This window comes from Danio rerio, chromosome 10, assembly GCF_052040795.2.
Source record: "Danio rerio strain M-AB ecotype USA chromosome 10, GRCz13ab, whole genome shotgun sequence".
Lineage (NCBI taxonomy): Eukaryota > Metazoa > Chordata > Actinopteri > Cypriniformes > Danionidae > Danio > Danio rerio.
The window spans coordinates 1,457,501-1,477,500 of record NC_141030.1 but is presented as its reverse complement, the minus strand read 5'-3'; the positions used below and the strand labels follow the sequence as shown (position 1 = coordinate 1,477,500).

At 39.5% G+C, this 20,000-nt stretch overlaps 1 protein-coding gene across 6 annotated transcripts in view; it reads left to right on the top strand.

Moving 5' to 3' along the window:
• pdlim5b (PDZ and LIM domain 5b) overlaps positions 1 to 20,000 on the top strand; it is a 90,285-nt gene that overhangs the window by 9,117 nt on the left and 61,168 nt on the right. For all 6 annotated transcript variants that reach the window (XR_015500271.1, XM_087269004.1, XM_087269003.1 and 3 more), the window contains 1 exon segment: positions 9,941 to 10,069. Coding sequence is in view for 5 of the 6 variants with exons in the window: in XM_087269004.1 (XP_087125130.1) it covers positions 9,971 to 10,069 (99 nt within the window). In the remaining variant the exon portion in view is untranslated.

Below are 20,000 nucleotides of genomic sequence, written 5' to 3'. Positions count from 1 at the left end.
TTTCTGTCCTTTCCAGATGAACTCGAGTGTGGTTTGACTGAAATATAAATTCAGCACTGACCAAAGACGTCTGAACAAACCTAAAACTGGACATTCATTGGACAGCTCATTGCTGGTCATGAATTTTCAGCTTTTATTCAGTCTTAAAGGAGAACTACAGTATATGCCCCTTTTTCAAGATGTAAAGTAGTCTCTGATGTCCCTTGTAGGGTTGCATGGTTAATCGGTACTATGGTAACATCGTGATACTATCGCTCCAAAATACTGCCGGTGCCACTGTAGTTTTTAAACCGTAGTATCGTCATTAATGGTCTGTCTATTAAATACTTAATGTTGCATGTAGAAAAGTCACTTAGGGTGCGTTTACACCTGTGAATCAATTCAGTTGTTCTGAAACAGAGATTACAAATGTTACATTGTTGCTCTTTGCTCTTGGAGCGGTTCGCTTTCACACTGCAAAGTTTCTAATCGGACCAAAAGAGCTAAAACAAGTCACGTGTGAGTAAACTCTCCTCACATTGGTCAGAGTGTCAGGGTTTATTTTGCAGCGTCCCGCTCAGCTGTCAGGAGAGATGGTGGTTTGGTGGTGATTGACAGGGTGCGCGACGTGTCTGAGGAGAGATGCGGTGGGTAGGGGTGAGAAAGGTGCGCGACGATGCCTATTTGAGGACCGGGAGGGAGACGCGAGATTACCGGGAGATCATCACTCGTTTGCGGGCATCCGGAGACTCGCGAAACTTCCCGCCCTACTCATAATTCTCTCTTCATATAGCCGTAAGCCTATTACATATCCATAAACACTGTGATATAACCGCGCTCGGATCGGATCGCTTTCTCACTGCAATCGAACCGCTCCAGGGTTCGTTTCAATCGAGCCGATACCACCTCATTCAAGCCATCTCGGAGCGATTACTTTGGCGCGGAACAGAACGCGATTGCCCTGTTCACATATGCCAAACGAACCGCGCTAACTGGGCAATCGAGACACGTTCAAAAAACAAAAGTGTAGGTGTGAAAGCACCCTTAAATGCTCACACGTTTGTGCAACAATAAACCATTTTATTTGAATAGTGTGTGGAGGCCTTTAAGGTTGCAAAACTGTAAAATTCACACCTTTATAGTAGCTTATTGTTTTCTAAAGCTTCAGTTCGAATGCACATCTGAATCAGTTCATTTCTGTTCCTGTCAATATAATTTACTGTAGTAGCTACAACAACCATAATCTCTTTAAAAAAGAACGACTCACAACATTTTGAATTACTTTGGATTCTTACCTGATAAGACAAAAAAAATACATAAAATACCCCAAAAAACAACAGAAAACATTTAAAATATTTTAATTTTTAATAAATGTTTTGACCACTTCATATTGCCTAATTTGATCTTTTTGTAACGAATTACATTTGGTATAATTCAATGGTCTTAAACTCAATTGCTGGAGGCCTGCAGCTCTGCATGATTTAGCTCCAACTCACACCTGCTTAATAGTCTCTAGTAGTCTTGAACACCTTGATTATTTGGATCAGCTGTTTTTGATTTTTGTTGGAGCAAAACTGCAGAGCTGCGGCCCTCGAGGAATCCAGTTTGAGACCTACGGGTTCATTTGTATCTTGATTTTAATTACATTTTTGGTCAGTTATCTACAAAATAAACAAAAAGAACTAATGCATTTTAGGTGAAGTGATGTGCAAATACTTGTTTTAATAATAATTTAATTCAATCAAGCCTATTACAACATAAAATACAGTATTTCTGACTATTTTGATCCTAATTGTGATCAGAATTTGGCCTTAACAACATGAAAGCATGGATCATCCTGCCTTGTATTAGTGGTTCAGGCTGGTGGTGGGGGTGTAATAGTGTGGGGGAGATTTTCTTTGGGTCCATTAGTACCAATTGAGCATCAACGCCACAGCCTACCTGAGTATTGCTGCTGACCATGTCCATCCCTTTATGAGCACAGTGTCTCCATCTTCTGATGGCTACTTCCAGCAGGATAACGCAGCATGTCATAAAGCCTGAATCATCTCAGACTTGTTTCTTGAACATGACCATGAGTTCACTGCACTCAAATGGCCTCCACAGTCACCAGATCTCAATCCAATAGAGCACTTTTGGGATGTGGTGGAACAGGAGATTGGCATTATGGACAAATCTGCAGCAACTGTGTGATGCTATCATGTCATTATGGAATATGGTTGAATCTATGCCATAAAGGATTAAGGCAGTTCTGAAGGCAAAAGGGTTCCAACCCGGTACTAGTAAGGTATACTTAATAAAGTGTAGGTTAATGCATATATTTCCATTGAGCTCTGGCTGCATTTGGAAGAATATGAGTAAACAAAGCATCTCAACATCCCTTCATTGTGACAATGTCCCTTTATTGTATACTATGCTATAGAAAATGGTGGTTGTAAATAGACAAAAAGCTTTTTAGATTCTTAAACATTCTTTAAATTAGCATAAAGGTTTATTATTGAAGAGTGTTGGCACCCTGAAATGTACAGTTACTTTACTTCTAAATAATGCTGTGTTATTATTGGGCAGCTGTCCTTTTTCCAGGGCTTGCCTTTGGCATCCTATCATACCCGTCACCGAGCAGCCTGGCGCCGTTCACACCATGAGAAAACCCGCCGTGACTGACAGTTCAGTGGAATAACATGTTGGTGTTCACACAGGTTTAGCTCATATGGTGACAGACATATTAAGCCATCCATTTCAGAGGCGTTATGGGACAGACTCTACACAACGTGCTCATTTCCTCTTTTTAAGAGCTTAAACTTAGTGCCGACCTACAAGCACGAACAACAAACCTGGAATGGGTTTTTCAAAATTTATTTATTTATTTTCAGGATTTGGGGTGGCTCAGTGGTTAGAACTATGGCCTCACAGCAAGAAGGTCACTGGTTCGAGTCCCAGCTGGGCCAGTTGGCATTTCTGTGTAGAGTTTGCATGTTCTCCCCGTGTTGGTGTGGGTTTCCTCCGGGTGCTCCGGTTTCCCCCACAGTCCCAACACATGCGCTATAGGGGAACTGATGAACTAAATTGGCCGTAGTGTATGAGTGCGTGTGAATGAGTGTTTCCCAGTACTTGGTTGCGGCTGGAAGGGCATCAGCTGGTTCAAACATGGAAGAGAAGGCAAGGAAAACACGTTGTTATGTTCACAATCAGTATAACAAGTCTCAGCCAAGACATGTGTGTGAGTGCTCTCTCTATAGTCTGGGTAATGAATGTATGAGCTTCAGCTGTGTCTGTGTGTGTAACATCACTAGAACTCGGAACAGGTGTGTTTGAGCGGTGCATGACTGGAACTTGTAGTCCATGTAATGGCAGATTTGTAGTCTGTTGCGATATGCGTGTTTACCAGCGATCTGCAGCCACTAAAGGGGTACACAAGCGGTGTGATTGGCTGTTTGCTATGGAGACAGATTAGACTCAATAATAATTCACGCAAAAGACACGATGTACACATGCGTAGCCAAATTCCCGTGCATAAAACCAAATGCACGTGCGTGAAAGAGGATTTGCACATTGTCATTCAGGATGAACTCGCAAGTTTTAAACATTCAGAACTTTTTGCACACTCTTATACATTTGCAAATGGTGTTTTGCATTTGTGAAACGTATTTTATGAAAATGTATTTTTATTTTGTGCACGTGAAATTTTTTTGTGAATATAGATAAATATTTTACGCACGTGAATTTGGCTACGCATGTGTACATTGTGTCTTTTGCCTGAATTTCTTTTGAGACTTATCTGATTCCATAGTTTGCTGCTTTCATGTGTGGTGTTTGGTCGTTTGCTACTCTGGTGTGTCGTGTGATTGGCTATTTGCTGCCCTACTGTGTCGTGTGATTGGCTGTTTGCTGCCCTACTGTGTCGTGTGATTGGCTGATGCTGCCCTACTGTGTCATGTGATTGGCTGTTTGCTGCTTTCATGTGTCTTGATTGGTCATTTGCTACTCTCGTGTGTCGTGTGATTGGCTGTTTGCTGCACTCCTGTGTCGTGTGATTGGCTGTTTGCTGCACTCCTGTATCGTGTGATTGGCTGTTTGCTGTCCTACTGTGTCATGTGATTGGCTGTTTGCTGCTTTCATGTGTCTTGATTGGTCGTTTGCTACTCTCGTGTGTCGTGTGATTGGCTGTTTGCTGCACTCCTGTATCGTGTGATTGGCTGTTTGCTGTCCTACTGTGTCATGTGATTGGCTGTTTGCTGCTTTCATGTGTCTTGATTGGTCGTTTGCTACTCTCGTGTGTCGTGTGATTGGCTGTTTGCTGCACTCCTGTATCGTGCGATTGGCTGTTTGCTGCTTTCATATGTCGTGATTGGTCGTTTGCTACTCTCGTGTGTCGTGTGATTGGCTGTTTGCTGACTGCTGTGTCATGTAATTGGCTGTTTGCTGCGCGCGCGTGTCCTGTGATTGGCGTTTTGCTGCACACGTCACACTGTCAGCTGCATGTGGTCAAGAGTTAATCACAAATTCTGGATTAAACTCTTGAGTCAACAAAGAATATTAATATCAAACATTGTGAAACCACTTAAACCAGTCCTAACTAGGTCAAACTTGTTCTGTTTTGTCAACCCTAAACGTAATTTGCGACCTTCATTTTGTGTAACAGGCCTCAAATGAAAACAGGGTGTGGCCTTTGGAGCTTGTTTGATCCACTTAAAGGGACAGGTCACCAAAAAATGAAAACTTACTAAATATTTACTCGTAAGTGGTTCCAAACCAGTGTCTTTCTTCTGTTAAACACAAAGAAAGATATTCTGAAAAAAAGCAGAAAACCTGTAACCATTGACTTCCATAGTAGGAAATGCAAATACTATGGAAGTCAATGGTTACAGGTTTTCAGCTAAATATCTTATTTTGTGTTCAACAGAAGAAAGAAACTTAAAACAAGTAAATGGTGAGTAAATAATTCCAGTATTCAATTTTTTTGGTGAACGATCCCTTTAAAGTTGACTTTTTGAAGTATTGTTCAATATCGATGCCTTTAAGAGCTAATAGATATGAACAAAAATCAGGAAAGTCCAGTTTCCTGAGACTATAATGAAGCTGCACCCTTATTATTCTAACTGTGTCTGAATAACGACAGCATTGTTTATCTAGATTAGATAAGATGAGTAAATCTACCCGTTAGAAAGCATGACACACACACAGGCCTCATGTCTTCAGGCGAGGAAAAGCGATTCATTGGCTGCATTCAGGATGTTCTCAATACATGTTGTTCTGTAAAACCGCACCCGTAACGCTTGCTGTGGAAAGAGCATTGCATCAGCTTCACTTACTCATTCAATACTCATCCAGATAACAAACATGATGCTCACAGCTCTGATCTGATGAGGCCCAAGCTCTCTCTTTCACACGACTGAGATTCAGGGCTCTATTTTGACGGTCCATGCGCAGAGCACAAAACGCAGGGCGCAAACGCTTTCAGGGCGTGTCCGGATGCATTTTTGCTAATTTAAGGACGGCAAATCTGCCTTGCGCCAAGGCGCATGGTCTAAAAGGGTTGAGTTTATTTTCTTAATGAGTTATAGGTGTGTTTTGAGAATAAACCAATTAGAGTCTCATCTCCCATTCCCTTTAAGAGCCAGCTGCGTCACACCAAGAGCGCATTCGCTATTTACAGGACGCAAAGTAAGTCTAAGTGGAAAAAATGAGCATTTCACAATCAAACGGTTCACAGTTTACAGAAAACTGTTAAACAGAGCATCTACTGCGCGAGAATGAGAGATAATAGATCACTTTCACTTTCGCTCTTGAATAGGGAAACCTTTATGCACAGACAACAATTAGCCTATAAATAATTACTTTTGTTTGTTAAGCGCAAAAATTAGTTTCAAAACTGTTTCTAAATTCAGTTCTAATTTCCAGCAAACGAATAAATAAATAATAATAGCAAAATGAGCTCAAAAACCTGAGTTATATCCTAAAACACATGCTGTACCCCATATGGTCTAAAACCTGACAGGTGGGCAAATCTAAGCTTGTTTTATATAAAACAAATATATATATGGATATAATAAATAACACTGCTAATAATAATAACATTATACAAAAGCAAATTGTTATGAATGAACTGAAAAAGCCTCCCGAGATGAAGAAGACATAAAAGCAGTGGTTTTTCATATTTATGTAGGCTAGAAAATAATATGTTTTGTAATATTTTAATCCTTTATATTTATATTCTATATCTATTCTTATTATATCCTATATATATATCCTTAATATTTACATTTTTTCATATGTAAAGATATTTGTCTATTGCTCTCTTGTGCATATTAAGCAGTGTGTAAGCGAGGCGCAACTCTGCGCTGGAGTTTAGACCGGGTTTGTTTTGGTCTAATGAAAAATCTATTATAGTTTCTCAAAATAGCAACGCGCCAGCGGTCCGCCTCAGAACACCTTCCTTTTTAGACCAGAACACCTATGGGCGCACAAATGAGCGCTAATGCATTTGCTATTTAAACAGCGCAGCGCAACGCCTCAAAACCACTCTTGTGCCAAGCTTAAACTGCCAAAAGACTACTGCGTCACGCCTTGCGCCACACTGCGCCGGGTGTATGATAGGGCCCTCAGTCATCAGGGGTCGCAACAGCGGAATGAACCGCCAACTGTTTCAGCATATGTTTTACGCAGCGGATGCTCTTCCAGTGGCAACCCAATACTGGGAAACACCCATACACTCTCATTCACACACACATTCATACAATACGTCCAATTTAGTTTATTCAACAACTGCCTTGTATGGACAGCATAGCACCGAATATTTTTTTGAGTCAACTAAACAAGACCACTGGCTTGCTTAAGAGGATATGTATATATATATATATATATATATATATATATATATATATATATATATATACATATACTTGTCATATTAATACTCATAAAAAGGTAATCAGCCATCACTCCATCTTCTTTCCATTCATCAAATGTAAACAGAGCATGGAAAATCCAGAATTTGAGTATCCTTTCTCAGGATTTGTTGCTGTATTTTAAGTGTCAGCGGTCGTTCTTCGTGCATGTCCTCAATTAATAACACACACTGATGTGCTGAGAGAGAAAAGAGCAGGTGAACGCTGCCACTTTAAAAGCTGTGGGACATTCCTGAACGAGACCCCCGCTGTCTAATCCCTTCCTCTGGAATCTTTCTGTTTGGCTTGTGCTGGATTTTACCAGGGTTTTACCTCCACAACAACTGTTTCGCTCACCCATAAGCTCTTAAAATACTTTCCTGTGCACATGGAGATCGGCCCCCTTCTGTCGTGTCTATATAAATAGAGATTGCTCTTTTGTTTTATCTTGCGAGATAAGTTTAGACTATGAACCAACTTGTTCTTGGATGCATTTAGACAGTGTTTTCCAGATCACTCTGTTATGCGGATGCATCTGTACTCATTTATATGGGCCAAAGATGAGAACTCTTAAGCCGCCTTTCCACTGCACACGACAAGCGACAGACCGGAAGTCATTCATTTCCAATGGAGAGCAGTCCGGGAGCTGCGTTGAGTTCCGATCATCTCCGTACGCGGAAAATTCAGATCCGAATTGAGCTGCGGATCCGTTGAAATATTTGAACTCCTGCGACTAGACCGTATGCGCCCTGCCGACCGGATATGATGTATTCCAGTGTTATCCAAGCAGGTCCGTGCGCGCGAGATGAGAAATATTTGGTTATTTTTTTGAATTATAAAAAGTCTATATTAAAGAAAAAACTTTTCTGTTCATAAATGTAAGTAAGAAAGTAATAAATATATATATATTTTAAATGTTGTCTCCACATTCCCTCCAATATTTTAGCGGTCTATGAGTTTCTAGTATTCATGCATCCATTAAACCATGTAAACGCACAGAGAATAAAGGCTCTTGCTTTTGCAGTCCTTTATTTCGGACACCGTTGAGAATCACCTTCTCCCCCGTGGTGCACGACAACACTGAAAACACTGTTTGGCTGCCACAAGGGGCCGTATTCCGACAGTCGTGTCCAAATGTGGCTTTATTTTGGTGTCTGTCAGCATCAAGTTACATTTACAAATGATATTTTATGTACTTGGAAAGTATATTAGCCACAAATGAAGAGTAATTTTACACTTTAAAACTGACCAGAGTGCTCCTGCTCTCATTTGCGCGTCTCTGTTTAAAAGCCAATACAGAAACTAGGGATGGGTACCAAAATTCGGTACTTTATCGGTATCGGTGCTACATCATAAAAGACTGAAGTATCGATAAGCTCTGACTTTAACGGTTCTGCTATCAGTACTGGAGAATTATTGCTGAATAAACATTACTTACAGTAGCGTCATTTAACTGACCAACCTTTTCTAATTTGCAATATTTAATATTCGTCTGCACAGTGGACAATCTCACATGGGAAATGCCAGCCTGATCTCACGAGAAAACATAAGTATTTTACGTTTTGCCAGTTTAGTGGCTAATTCGAACGAATTCGTACGAGTTCAGTCGTACGAAATGGTACGATTTTTAAAAGGAGGCGTGGCACCTGACCCCACCCCTAACCCCAACCGTCATTGGGGGATAAGCAAATCGTACTAAACTGTACGAATTAGATCGTACGAATTCATACGAATTAGCCACTAAATGAAAAAGTTTCGAATTGCCGTGAGATTGTGTTGGAAATGCTTGTGTTTCCGGCGAGAGCGTCAAGTATAAAAGCCTTTACAGTTCTCGGCTGTGCTTGTGCACTCAGCGGAGGCTCTCGCTAAGCGCACACACATAGCTTGCGACACAGACTTGCGCGCACACTCAGTTCGTAAGCTTGCAGAGTGAACAAAATGGGTTGCGGTTCTCGAGTGCACAAAGCCCGCTGCAACAAACTCAAGTTGTTTTCTTGTATAAGTGTAAACGCAGGCAATCTGGCTGAGTGAAAGTATCTTTCAAAAGTGCATTTACTGCAATGCAAAGTTTTCACTGCCTTACCACTAACGGCAACGTTACATCATGGTTCGAGTTCAGTCTCTGTCAGTTGGTGTTTCTGTGTGGAGTTTGCATGTTCTCCCCGTGTTGGCGTGGGTTTCGGGTGCTCCGGTTCAAGTCCAAACACATGCGCTATAGGGGAATTTATTAACTAAACTTTTATTTATTAAAATTGGAATTTATTAACACAAAACAATGTCTTTGTGTGAATGAGTGTGTATGGGTGTTTCCCAGTACTGGGTTGCAGCTGGAAGGGCATCAGCTGTGTAAAATGTATGCTGGATAAGTTGGCAGTTCATTCTGCAGTGCCTTTCTCAGCTTTACACATGCCCACTGTGAGTTGGCCACACCCACTTATTTACATTTTGCAGTACACACAGAATAAAATTAATGTTTTGTTACACATTTCGTTCTGCGGTATGGATTTACAGTTAAAAATATAATTATTAGCCTTCTGTTAAAGGATTAGAACATTTCTAATCATAATAGTTTTAATAACTCATTTCTAATAGCTGATTTATTTTCTCTTTGCCATGATGACAGCACATAATATTAGACTAGATATTCTTCAAGACACTAGTGTTCAGCTTAAAGTGACATGTAAAGGCTTCACTAGGGTAATTAGGCAAGTCATTGTATAACAGTGGTTTGTTCTGGAGACAATCCAAAACAGGTATTGCCTAAAGGGGCTAATAACATTGAGCTTAAAATGGATTAAAACTGCTTTTATTATAGCCGAAATAAAACAAATCAGACTTTCTCCAGAAGAACAAATATTAGAGGAAATACTGTGAAAATTTCCTGAATCTGTTCAACATCATTTGTAAAATATATTAAAAAGAAATTCACAGGAGGGTGAATAATTTTGACTTCAGCTGTTTACCGCCCAGCCCTAATGTCACATACTCTGATTTCTGGATCAGCCCCCAGTAGACTGTGTTTTGTCTGACTGCTCTGTGCTCTTTTTAATGCGTGTCTTTGCTGTGTTTGTCAGGCAGTGAATTGGACGTTGGCAGTATTCACCATGAGCAGCAGCTACAGCGTGTCCCTGATCGGACCTTCCCCGTGGGGCTTCAGACTTCAGGGCGGCAAGGACTTCAGCATGCCGCTAACCATCTCCAAAGTGAGTGTCACGCAGACTCTACTTAACCCTATAGGTGTGAGACATGCTGTTACTGTTTTAAGCTGGTGATTCTCTGCATGTTGTCTAGCACATGCCACTGCTGTGCCATATCCACCTTTTTATATACAGGGTTTATATAAGTGCTGGAAGTCCTAGAAAACACTGGAATTTTCATCTGCTGTTTTCAAAGTTAGAAAAGGGCTTCCAGGCTTTTTAGAATAGTTTATTTTACTAAATGAGGGATAATGATGAATAACTATTTAAGTAAATTAAGTAAATCTATTTGCTTTGGCACAAAATGAAAGTATTTAAGTCTGTACGTCTGTTTTTTTTAATTAAATCTGTGCCATTTAAAATTAAAATTAAAATAAATTTAAAATGAAAGATGACCCATTTAAGATGCAGGAATATGACATTAATGAGAGTGCATGCCATACATTTGATTCATTTAAATGCTATACTATACTATACTATACTATACTATACTATACTATACTATACTATACTATACTATACTAACTTGCACAATATTACACCACACTGTACTATACCATACCATATTACACTATACTACTTGTATATTAATAAGCCTTACTATACTATGCTATATACACTATACTATATATTACACAATTCCGTGCTAAACTATACTACAACAACTATACAAATAGCTAAACTATACAATACAATGCCATACCATACCAACTATACTTTACTATACTGTACTATACCATACCATATCATACCATATCATGACATACTATTCAATTCTATACTATACTATACTATATATACTATAATACCACGCTATACTATTCTATAAAATATTAACATGTTATACTATACTACACTATACTATACCATACTATACTAGCTTAAATAATATTACACCATGTTATACCATACTATACAGTACACTGTACTAACTTATGTAATATTGCTACCATACCATACTATACCATACCATACTACACTATATAGTTCTGTACTGTACTGTACTGAACTGTACTGTACTATACTTGTATACCATATCACACTATACAATTATACTTTACCATTCCAGCTATACTATATAATATTACACTATACTATAAAATACTCCCCCATGCTTTATTATACAACATTACACAATCTCATACTATACTATACTATACTATACTATACAATAAAATAATAATTTCATTAATAAGCAATAATCATCATCCTGGATAATGTGAGGAAGTATGTAAATGCAATTTGCCACACATGTAAAATGCTGGAAAAGCTTTGAAAATGGACCTGAAAAGTGTAAGAGGCCTGTGTTCTGCTGCTCGTGGTTTGCTATCAGAGCAGTTGCCTTTCCTTTTCCTGTCTTTATCTCTTGGCTTTCCTGTCTTCTGTACTTTATCTCTTATTACCATCCTGAGCGAGCAGTGCCTGGATTCATATTTTCAGCAGTGTTTTAATGTATTGAATGCGAATAGATTTAATCAAAAATAACTTTGACAAAAACAGAGAAAGATGCTACATTACCTATATGTGTTAATATAATATGATATATATAAAATATGTTTTCTTTATTTAAATAAAATAAAAAAAATCCGCAGCTTTTGACATCTCGTTTAATATTTCTGTCTATTGGCGAACTCTTCTTTAGGTCTACCAACGTTCTGATCTTCTCAATCTCCGCTGAAAAAAATAAGTAAATCAAGTCCTGGCCTATCATTTTTATTTTATTTTCTCAAAAGCATCGCGTGATGGCAGCTGCGGCCGCTGTTACATGTTGACATAAATTTTGAAAATATCATTCGAGGATGTTGCTTTTAATTTAGCTCTTAGAGGTCACATTACCAAAGGATTAGACATTACCAACGGAAAAAACATGCATCTGTTCGAGGAAGTACAGATACAGTCCAAACAAGACCCACACACAGTTAATGCGTTTGGTTGCCGGATATCTTTTTTGCCAAGAAAGCCTCACCCATCAGTTCTGCTTAAACTCAGGCCATCTGGATCATTCCTGGAGCTTCTTCAACATGAATCTTGATTTCCGCGAATGCAGGTTTCTTAGCTGGCATCCACATGAGTGCAGGACGTGTGCATCACAAGGGTATTTCAGTAAACTAAGACTAAAGCTGTTGGTCAAAAAACATTGGTTATCGGCTGCATAAAACTGGATAAGTTGATGGTTCATTCCACTGTGGCAACCTCTGATAAGGTAAAAGGACTAAGCCGAAGGAAAATGAATGAAAGATGGGGCCTTGCTATCTTTAGCCCCGCCTCCCCAGTAGCTGCTGTTCAGCTATTGGCTGGAGAGGCTCAAAGTTGAACCCAGAGCTGATAGAAAACTCTAATGGGTGGAGTCGAGACCAGAGAGGAAAATGACAACAGCCAATCAGAGTCAGGATATCTGCTGAGGTTTTCACTCACTCGTAGTGTTTTATAGACTAAATGTTTGCACCTTCAGTTCTTTTTTTAGTCTGAAAATCTTAATTTTAATATCATTACATAAGTAAATGCTTTAAATTAATAATTTAAAAAGAGAGTTAATAAAATGAGCATTTTGCCTGGGAAATGTTACACCAATACCACAATACTCAACAACAATATCACATGTTTTCCCAGTATTGTGGAGGCCTAGCAGTAATATTTCCCTCTTTCATCACTCTGTATTGAGCTCTGGCCGTACAGATCTCCTGAGCCGCACCCTGGATGTGTCGAGACCTGATGATACGCCTGATGCAGACTCACAAACACACTTTACTGGATGATAGCAATGCAATGCTGATGGTTCGTACTGATGTCATAAAGGCTTTGCCAGTTCATCTTCACTTACTAGATGTTTTGCTTGATATATTCAGGGTGTATTCTAGTGTATTTTGCTTGATTAAGGGTTTGCTTTATATGTAGTATCTAATACAAAAAATGATCCTCTTAATCACTGACATTATCTTCAGCAGGTCAAAACTCTAGTGGACAGATGACTGCTTCTCACTCAGGGCTGTTCATGCTAATGAGAGGGATGGTCACTAGTGGGCGGGGCTTTCCCCCTCTGATGACACGTAGAATCAATCAAAGTGATTCTGTAGACTATTTTTATCAAGTCAGATTATAAATAACAGTATTAATGTTTATCATTATAGAGGCTGGTTATATTCACACACTGCTGCCACAAAACTGTGTGTAAACCCCCTTATAAAATGTTTTTTGCATAATAGGCCCCCTTTAACTTACAAAGTACAAACCATTAAATATAATCAGAGTATTGAGGGATATCACAGTGATACTGTAGAGCATTTCACTTTTCTGTATCTGAATCTCTTTCTATAAACTGACTCAGTCTTTGATTTATTGCCCATCTGAAGCATAAAGGCAAAGCTGTTGAGACTCAGTCACTGTTCACTCGAGTAACGCAACTCCTAAGCATCTTAAGGAATTCCCTTCTGACAGCGACTCTGGTTAAAAGTGTCTGATTTTCAGAAGTGTTTAATGGATGATCTGTTGATCCGGCCTCCTGTAAAGAGTGTGCTGATCTGTGCCGGCTGGATTCCCTCAGAAACATCACTCTGCATCAGTGTTTATCCGCTAGGAGCGACGCCTTCTCTTCCCCAGCCTGCCTCGCTGCATTAGGACAGATCCTCAGTCATCCGGGGACCTGCTGGAAATCTCATCTTTGGTGGAGGCCGAGGCGCAGCTGCCAGAGTTGCTTTTGGAGCGAGGGTGAAGTTTTGATATTACCATGGTCATGGGCCAGGACTCACACCACAGAGAGCCTTTGTCCCGGAGTCTGGCTCTCGGAGAGATGTGTATGGCACAAAAACACTCCATAACTGCATCCCAATTTGCATACTCTTTATCCTAACCAGCATTCAAACATTAATCCGAATCAAAAGGTGCATCATTTAGCCGTGCACTTTCCGCTTAAGTTGTGACGCATGCAAACGTATTACAGGTATTCATTTGAGTTGAGAAATATATGATTACTTTAGTGAGTTTCTTAAAAACATCACACATATATGAGCGCACATTTGTGATAATTTTTTTTAAAGATGTGTTTGGACATTAACTGCTGAATGCACACTTCTGCAAACACTTAAGGAGATTTCTCTGCCTGGAAGACAGATTAAGCTGCCGCTGTATGGTAGGACATTGAATATGAAAGGAATGTGGATGATGACAGGATGATTGACAGGCATGTAACTAAGCAACATACTGTACTAACGGTCCATTAATGAGGAAGTAGTTTGCCCCAAAGCTTGCATACTCGCATTGCACACTCAAAAGTGCATGAACCCTTTAATCGCAAAAAGTACACACTTCAAGGTGGTATGAGTTAAAATAAGCACATAGTCCTGTTCTACATACTCCCAATGCATTCTAGCATTACTGTGGTGGAAACAAACCTCAGTCCTCAAAGGAATGAAGCTGTGAACGTGTTTAAGTGGCTTTAAGTGCTTCAGCAAACACTTGCAGTTGACTTGAGTTTGTTGGAGGTCATTGAGTGTAACAGGATCTGAAAGACTTTAACAAAACACGGACAGTTTAATAATAACTGCACACTATGTATCATTTACTAAGCATTAGTAAATCGTTTATTCATAATTTAAGCATTAACTCCATGTTAAAAGACAGTAGGTAGTGCTGTCGCCTCACAGCAAGAAGGTCGCAGGGTCGCTGGTTCGAACCTCGGCTCAGTTGCCGTTTCTGTGTGGATTTTGCATGTTCTCCCTGCCTTCGTGTGGGTTTCCTCCGGGTGCTCGGGTTTCCCCCACAGTCCTAAGACATGCAGGTGAATTGGGTAGGCTAAATTGTCCATAGTGTATAAATGTGTGTGGATGTTTCCCAGAGATGGGTTGCGGCTGGAAGTTAGGGTTAGGCTGCCGCTGCGTGAAAAAAAAAAAAAAACTTGCTGGATAAGTTGGCGGTTCATTCCGCTGTGGCGACCCCGGATTAATAAAGGGACTAAGCCGACAAGAAAATGAATGAATGAATGAGCTACTTATGAGTACATGAGTACTTATGGCACAGGTTACTCACTGAAGCTAAGCAGGGCTGCTGGAGAAAACTAGGTTGCTGTTGGAAGTGGTGTTGGTGAGGCCAGCAGGGGGCGCTCAACCTGTGGTCTGTGTGAGTCCTAATGCCCCAGTAAAAGTGAAGGGGACACTACACTGTCAGTGGGCGCCGTCTTTTGGATGAGAGGTCCTGACTCTCAGTGGTCATTAAAACCACAGAGTTTCCTCAAAGGTTTCCTCAAAGTATCGAATATGGTATCGAATATTGATATTTTTCTTGGTATCGCAACGAAGTTAGAAATTCCAGTATTGTGACAACTTTACTATTACTAAGCAGCTAAAAGACTTAGTTAATGGATATGTTAATAGCGTGAATTGTGGATTCAAATAAAATGAGCAAGACGTGTGCAGTAAATATCGATAGTGGTATATTTAAAAACCGTGGTCTTGCTTTTGGTTCGTATCGACGGTATCGTGGTTTCCTTGCAGTATCAAAAATGGTATCAAACATCAATATTTTTTGGTATCATATCGAAGTTAGAAGGTCCAGTATTGTGACAAGTAATGCCCCATTCACACGGGGCGTCAGCGCTTCCTATTCACTTTGAATGGGTGACGTCAGGCATTGCCGAACTGCATTGTGGATCCATTGGCGCCGCTTCAGAGGCGTTGCTCGCTGCAGAAGTTGGGACCAGCTCATTTTTTCAAGCGCCGACGGAAACGTCAGCCAATCAGATCGCTGTATGCAAATACACCAGCTAGACAATGGCCTATTTCTGACTGAATTTCATTGGCTGACGCTGCTATGATGATCGCTTTAGCCCCAACTTCAGACACGCCTTCCGTCAAGCATTGACGCTGAAGCCCCGTGTGAATGGGGCGTAAGGATGTCAAATCAAAATCGATCGAAATTTTTGCTCAATTTCGATTATCGAATTAAAAAAATGGAATCGTCGATGCTGCCACTCTTCCATGTCACGTCAGCTTGGCTTGCCAAGCGGAAAAAAACACGCTTTGTTGAACTGCCGACGCAGGAGACCCATCGACAGTACTTAAACCCTCGTCTCTTTCAATGAAGTCGCCGGTGTGAAAGTATTTTGGATATCTTGTGAGTTATGTTGACAACGTTCATGTTGTCGAAAAAAAAAACACAGTTGGCAAGCTCTGCAATGTATTAGGGTTGGGCTGGTAGACAACACCAGCATCGCGATCCTCTGCCCCGCCCCCGTTGCAAATCCGCTCGCGAAAAATGCACACTCAGGCCCTGTTTACACTAATAGGTCTTAGTTTATAAATGGCATTTTATAACGACAACGATCCACACTGGTGTTTTGCATTACTGAGCAGCCCTCCTTCCTCACTACCGCTGAAAACGCACATCACGTGTCCACACACACACAGCGGGTCCAGGCAGTCAGCGGGTCAGTAGACTGCTTCAGTCTTTCACGATTGTGCTTGGTAATTTTAGCGAACACCTGGCTTAGATACTGTTGGCTGGTTCCTGTTGGTTGAGCTCCTTTTTTTACCGACGCCATTATAAGGACCCAGATCACTGCCTATTCATGAGTCCTGCGGAAAAAGTGATTGACAGGTGGTAATTATGTGTGTAACTTACCTTTATTCATTTACTGTATGATTTGTTTATGATTTTGTTTAATTTTTATTTTTTAAATCGAAAATCGAATCAAACCGTGACTTTTTAGAATCGAAAATGTAATCGAATTGAGGATTTGGAGGATCGTGACACCCTTAGTGACATGAAATAGTTTAATGAGCTAAACTTTTATATAATAGATATGTTAATAGCATTAACTGTACAAAAGTTTGTCAGAACAGAGACCTGGGCAGTAAGTACCGATATTGGAATATTTAAAATGATACGGTCTTGCTTTTGGTTGGTATCAATGGTATCGAGGTTTCCTCGCAGTATCGAAAATGGTATAATTATGTTTTTCTTGTTATCGTAGCGAAGTTAGAAATTCCAGTATTGTAACAGCACTACTATTACTAAGCAGCTAATTAGTAGTTTAATGAGTTAAAACTCGTAGTTAATGGTATGTTAATGTTTTTAATAGCATGAATTGTACATTAGAATCACCAAATGGTTAACAGGAGAGAGACGTGTGCAGGTTTTGGGAGCGTGTGGATCAACTAAACCTCCAGACAAAACAGTTGTTGAGGATCTACCAGAGCCTTTGTTCTGTGTGTGATTGTTTCCGTTAATAAGGAAAGCTCAGCGCTGCAGGGAATGAGTTAGAGTCTGCTTTTCTAGTAACAGACGGGAGATTTGGAGATTTTTTTCTAAAAGCTTCTGAGAGCCAATTTGTCAACATGATATTTTAATACGTCCTTTCCTCTCGTTCCTAGACAAAACACAAACGCTCTATTTTAGGAGCTCTGGAGGAATGTTTGCTCAGAGGCGCCGCTTGTCAACAGGCAAATGCTTGGGGCCCTGGACAGACATGCTGTATCCGAAATCACCCCTATTCCCCCATTGTGCCCTACATTAGTCCACTAATTTAGTCCACTTAAAGGAGTGAATGAAACGAGTGAGTCAACTGGAGCACTAAAGGGATGCTGTTTTGTTTGGGTTTTACTGTTTGATAAACCGCTTAGATAAGATTAGATTTATTTATTTATTTATTTTTTAACCATTTTTGAATCTATTCAGTCCATCTCAGGGTCTGACAGGACCACTTTTAGCTTAGCTTAGCATAGATCATTGAATCAGATTAGACCATTAGCATCTCATTCAAAAATAACCCCAAAAATTAGATACTTGTCCTGTTTAAAGCTTGATTCTTCTGTAGTTAGTGAGTTTGAACACTGAAGGGATGCCATTTTTGTTTAGATAGATATATAGATAGACAGACAGACAGACAGACAGACAGACAGACAGACGGCTGAATGGTAAAACTGAACTGAACGGAGTTCCTTTTAACATCATATTTTTAAATTATTTTATTCACTTTTGAAATATAAACTATGTGATACACCTTTAAGTGCGATTAAATCTTTATATAATAAAAAAGAGGCTCTGAACTGTCTCTGAGCGTGTGAATGCTGTGTATGTGCGGCGAGACGCTCTCATGATCTGAAACCGCTGCGGTTTCCTCTGAATAGCTGCTCGTCTGTGGCCTTTCAGATTCCCTGACCTTCAGATGTGGGAGAGATCTGGCTCGACGTAGTGAACGGGATGGTTTATTTGGACTGATTTTAACAAGGCTGTTAAAACACAATAAATAATGTGAGCAATGGCAGGAATGGCTTATCAGGGGAGTTGGTTATCTTTTACACTTTCTGTTTTGCTTCCAAAGGAGGAAAAGGCGAAATTGTGTGAACGTCTGTGCTAAGAGTCTTTTAATGCAAGATTTTTGTGCACTTTCCTTGATGCCTGACGTTAATGTGTTGTTTATGGTAAAAGGTGTTTGACGCCAAACATTTATTAAAGCTGTAAATCACTTTTTTTTTTTGGTGCATCAGTACATTAGGCCTGTCACAATCTCTATTTTTTTTTTGTGATGTATAGCATCAAGATATATTGCAATAAATTATATTAATGTCATTTTAATATCACTCATTTCACAATGGCAGAATGACAATATAATATCACAATGCAAACACACTTTAATAGAACACATCATATTTTATTCTTAAGACTATTTCATTTAATTATAGTCAGTTTAATAATTAGGCATTGGAGTCAGAATGTGAAATGCATATCCTAAATAAGTAATAATAAATGTTCATAAAAAGTGCTAGGTAAACAGTGAGAATGTGTCTGATTGTTTATGCTAATGAGGGAGGGATGGGCACTAGTGGGCGGGGCTTTTACCCACTGATGACACGTACAAAGGGAGAATGTCAATCAAAGTGTTTCTGCAGACTGTTTTGATCAAGTCTGATTATAACAAACACAATTAATAATGTTTACCAATAGAAGCTGCATGGTTATATGTCACACAACTGTGTTTTAACCCCTTATGAAAGTGTTTTTCACATAATAGATCCCCTTTAAATGATTGTTATTTGTATTTTCTTGCAAAGCATGATCCGATGGTTTTCCAGTAAACTGAAAATATGTTGAGAATGTGTTTTTAATATTTCATGAAAATATCTCTGATTGAAGTTGCCAAAACAATAGTATCTCATGCATCATTTTGCAATGTCTTTGTTTTTTTTTTTCTTCATCTGTACACTCGCTGGCCCCAGATCTCATTGCGCATGATTTACTACCACAAGTGTTGATGCAGTAAATCAATGCACCGCCCGTTTCTTAGTAACGGACAAGTTTAGTCAGATTCTGCTCTTGTGAAATGCACCAATAAAAACAGCTCCACATTTTTCATCATCATTTAAGCATGTCGAATCAGATACTGTGTCCTTTTCATGAGAGTATGTGCATTGGTATCAACTGACGCACATCTACAAAAACCCAACAGAATATTTACATGCAAAGAAAATCTCTGTTCCGAAACCTATAGCGAGTCACCTAAACAGACAGCATTGTAGAGGTGTTTCTGGCTTGATGGCATCCTAATTACACCGATGCCATCCTTTAGCCTGTTTTAAGACCATATTAAATGTGTCACTCAAAGAAGAACTGTCAAAGAAATACTTTACGCAATCCCCATTGAAATAAATGCTGGTTGTTTATTATATACTTCTTTCTTGAATATGTAGCGGTATCGGGCATGCACATTACTTCAATGTAATATGTGAGTAATGAAATGCCTTTTTAGTTTTGAGTTTTTTATTTATTTATTTTTTATTTGTCGTTCTTTAAAGCAATGTTGCACTTTAAAATGCCTTTTTTATGCCCTATTTTGGCATTAAAGCCTTAATTTGTACAAAGTGTACCCTTCCAGCTGCAACCCATTACTGGAAAACACCCATACACACTCAATCACACATACAGTCATACACTATGGCCAATTTAG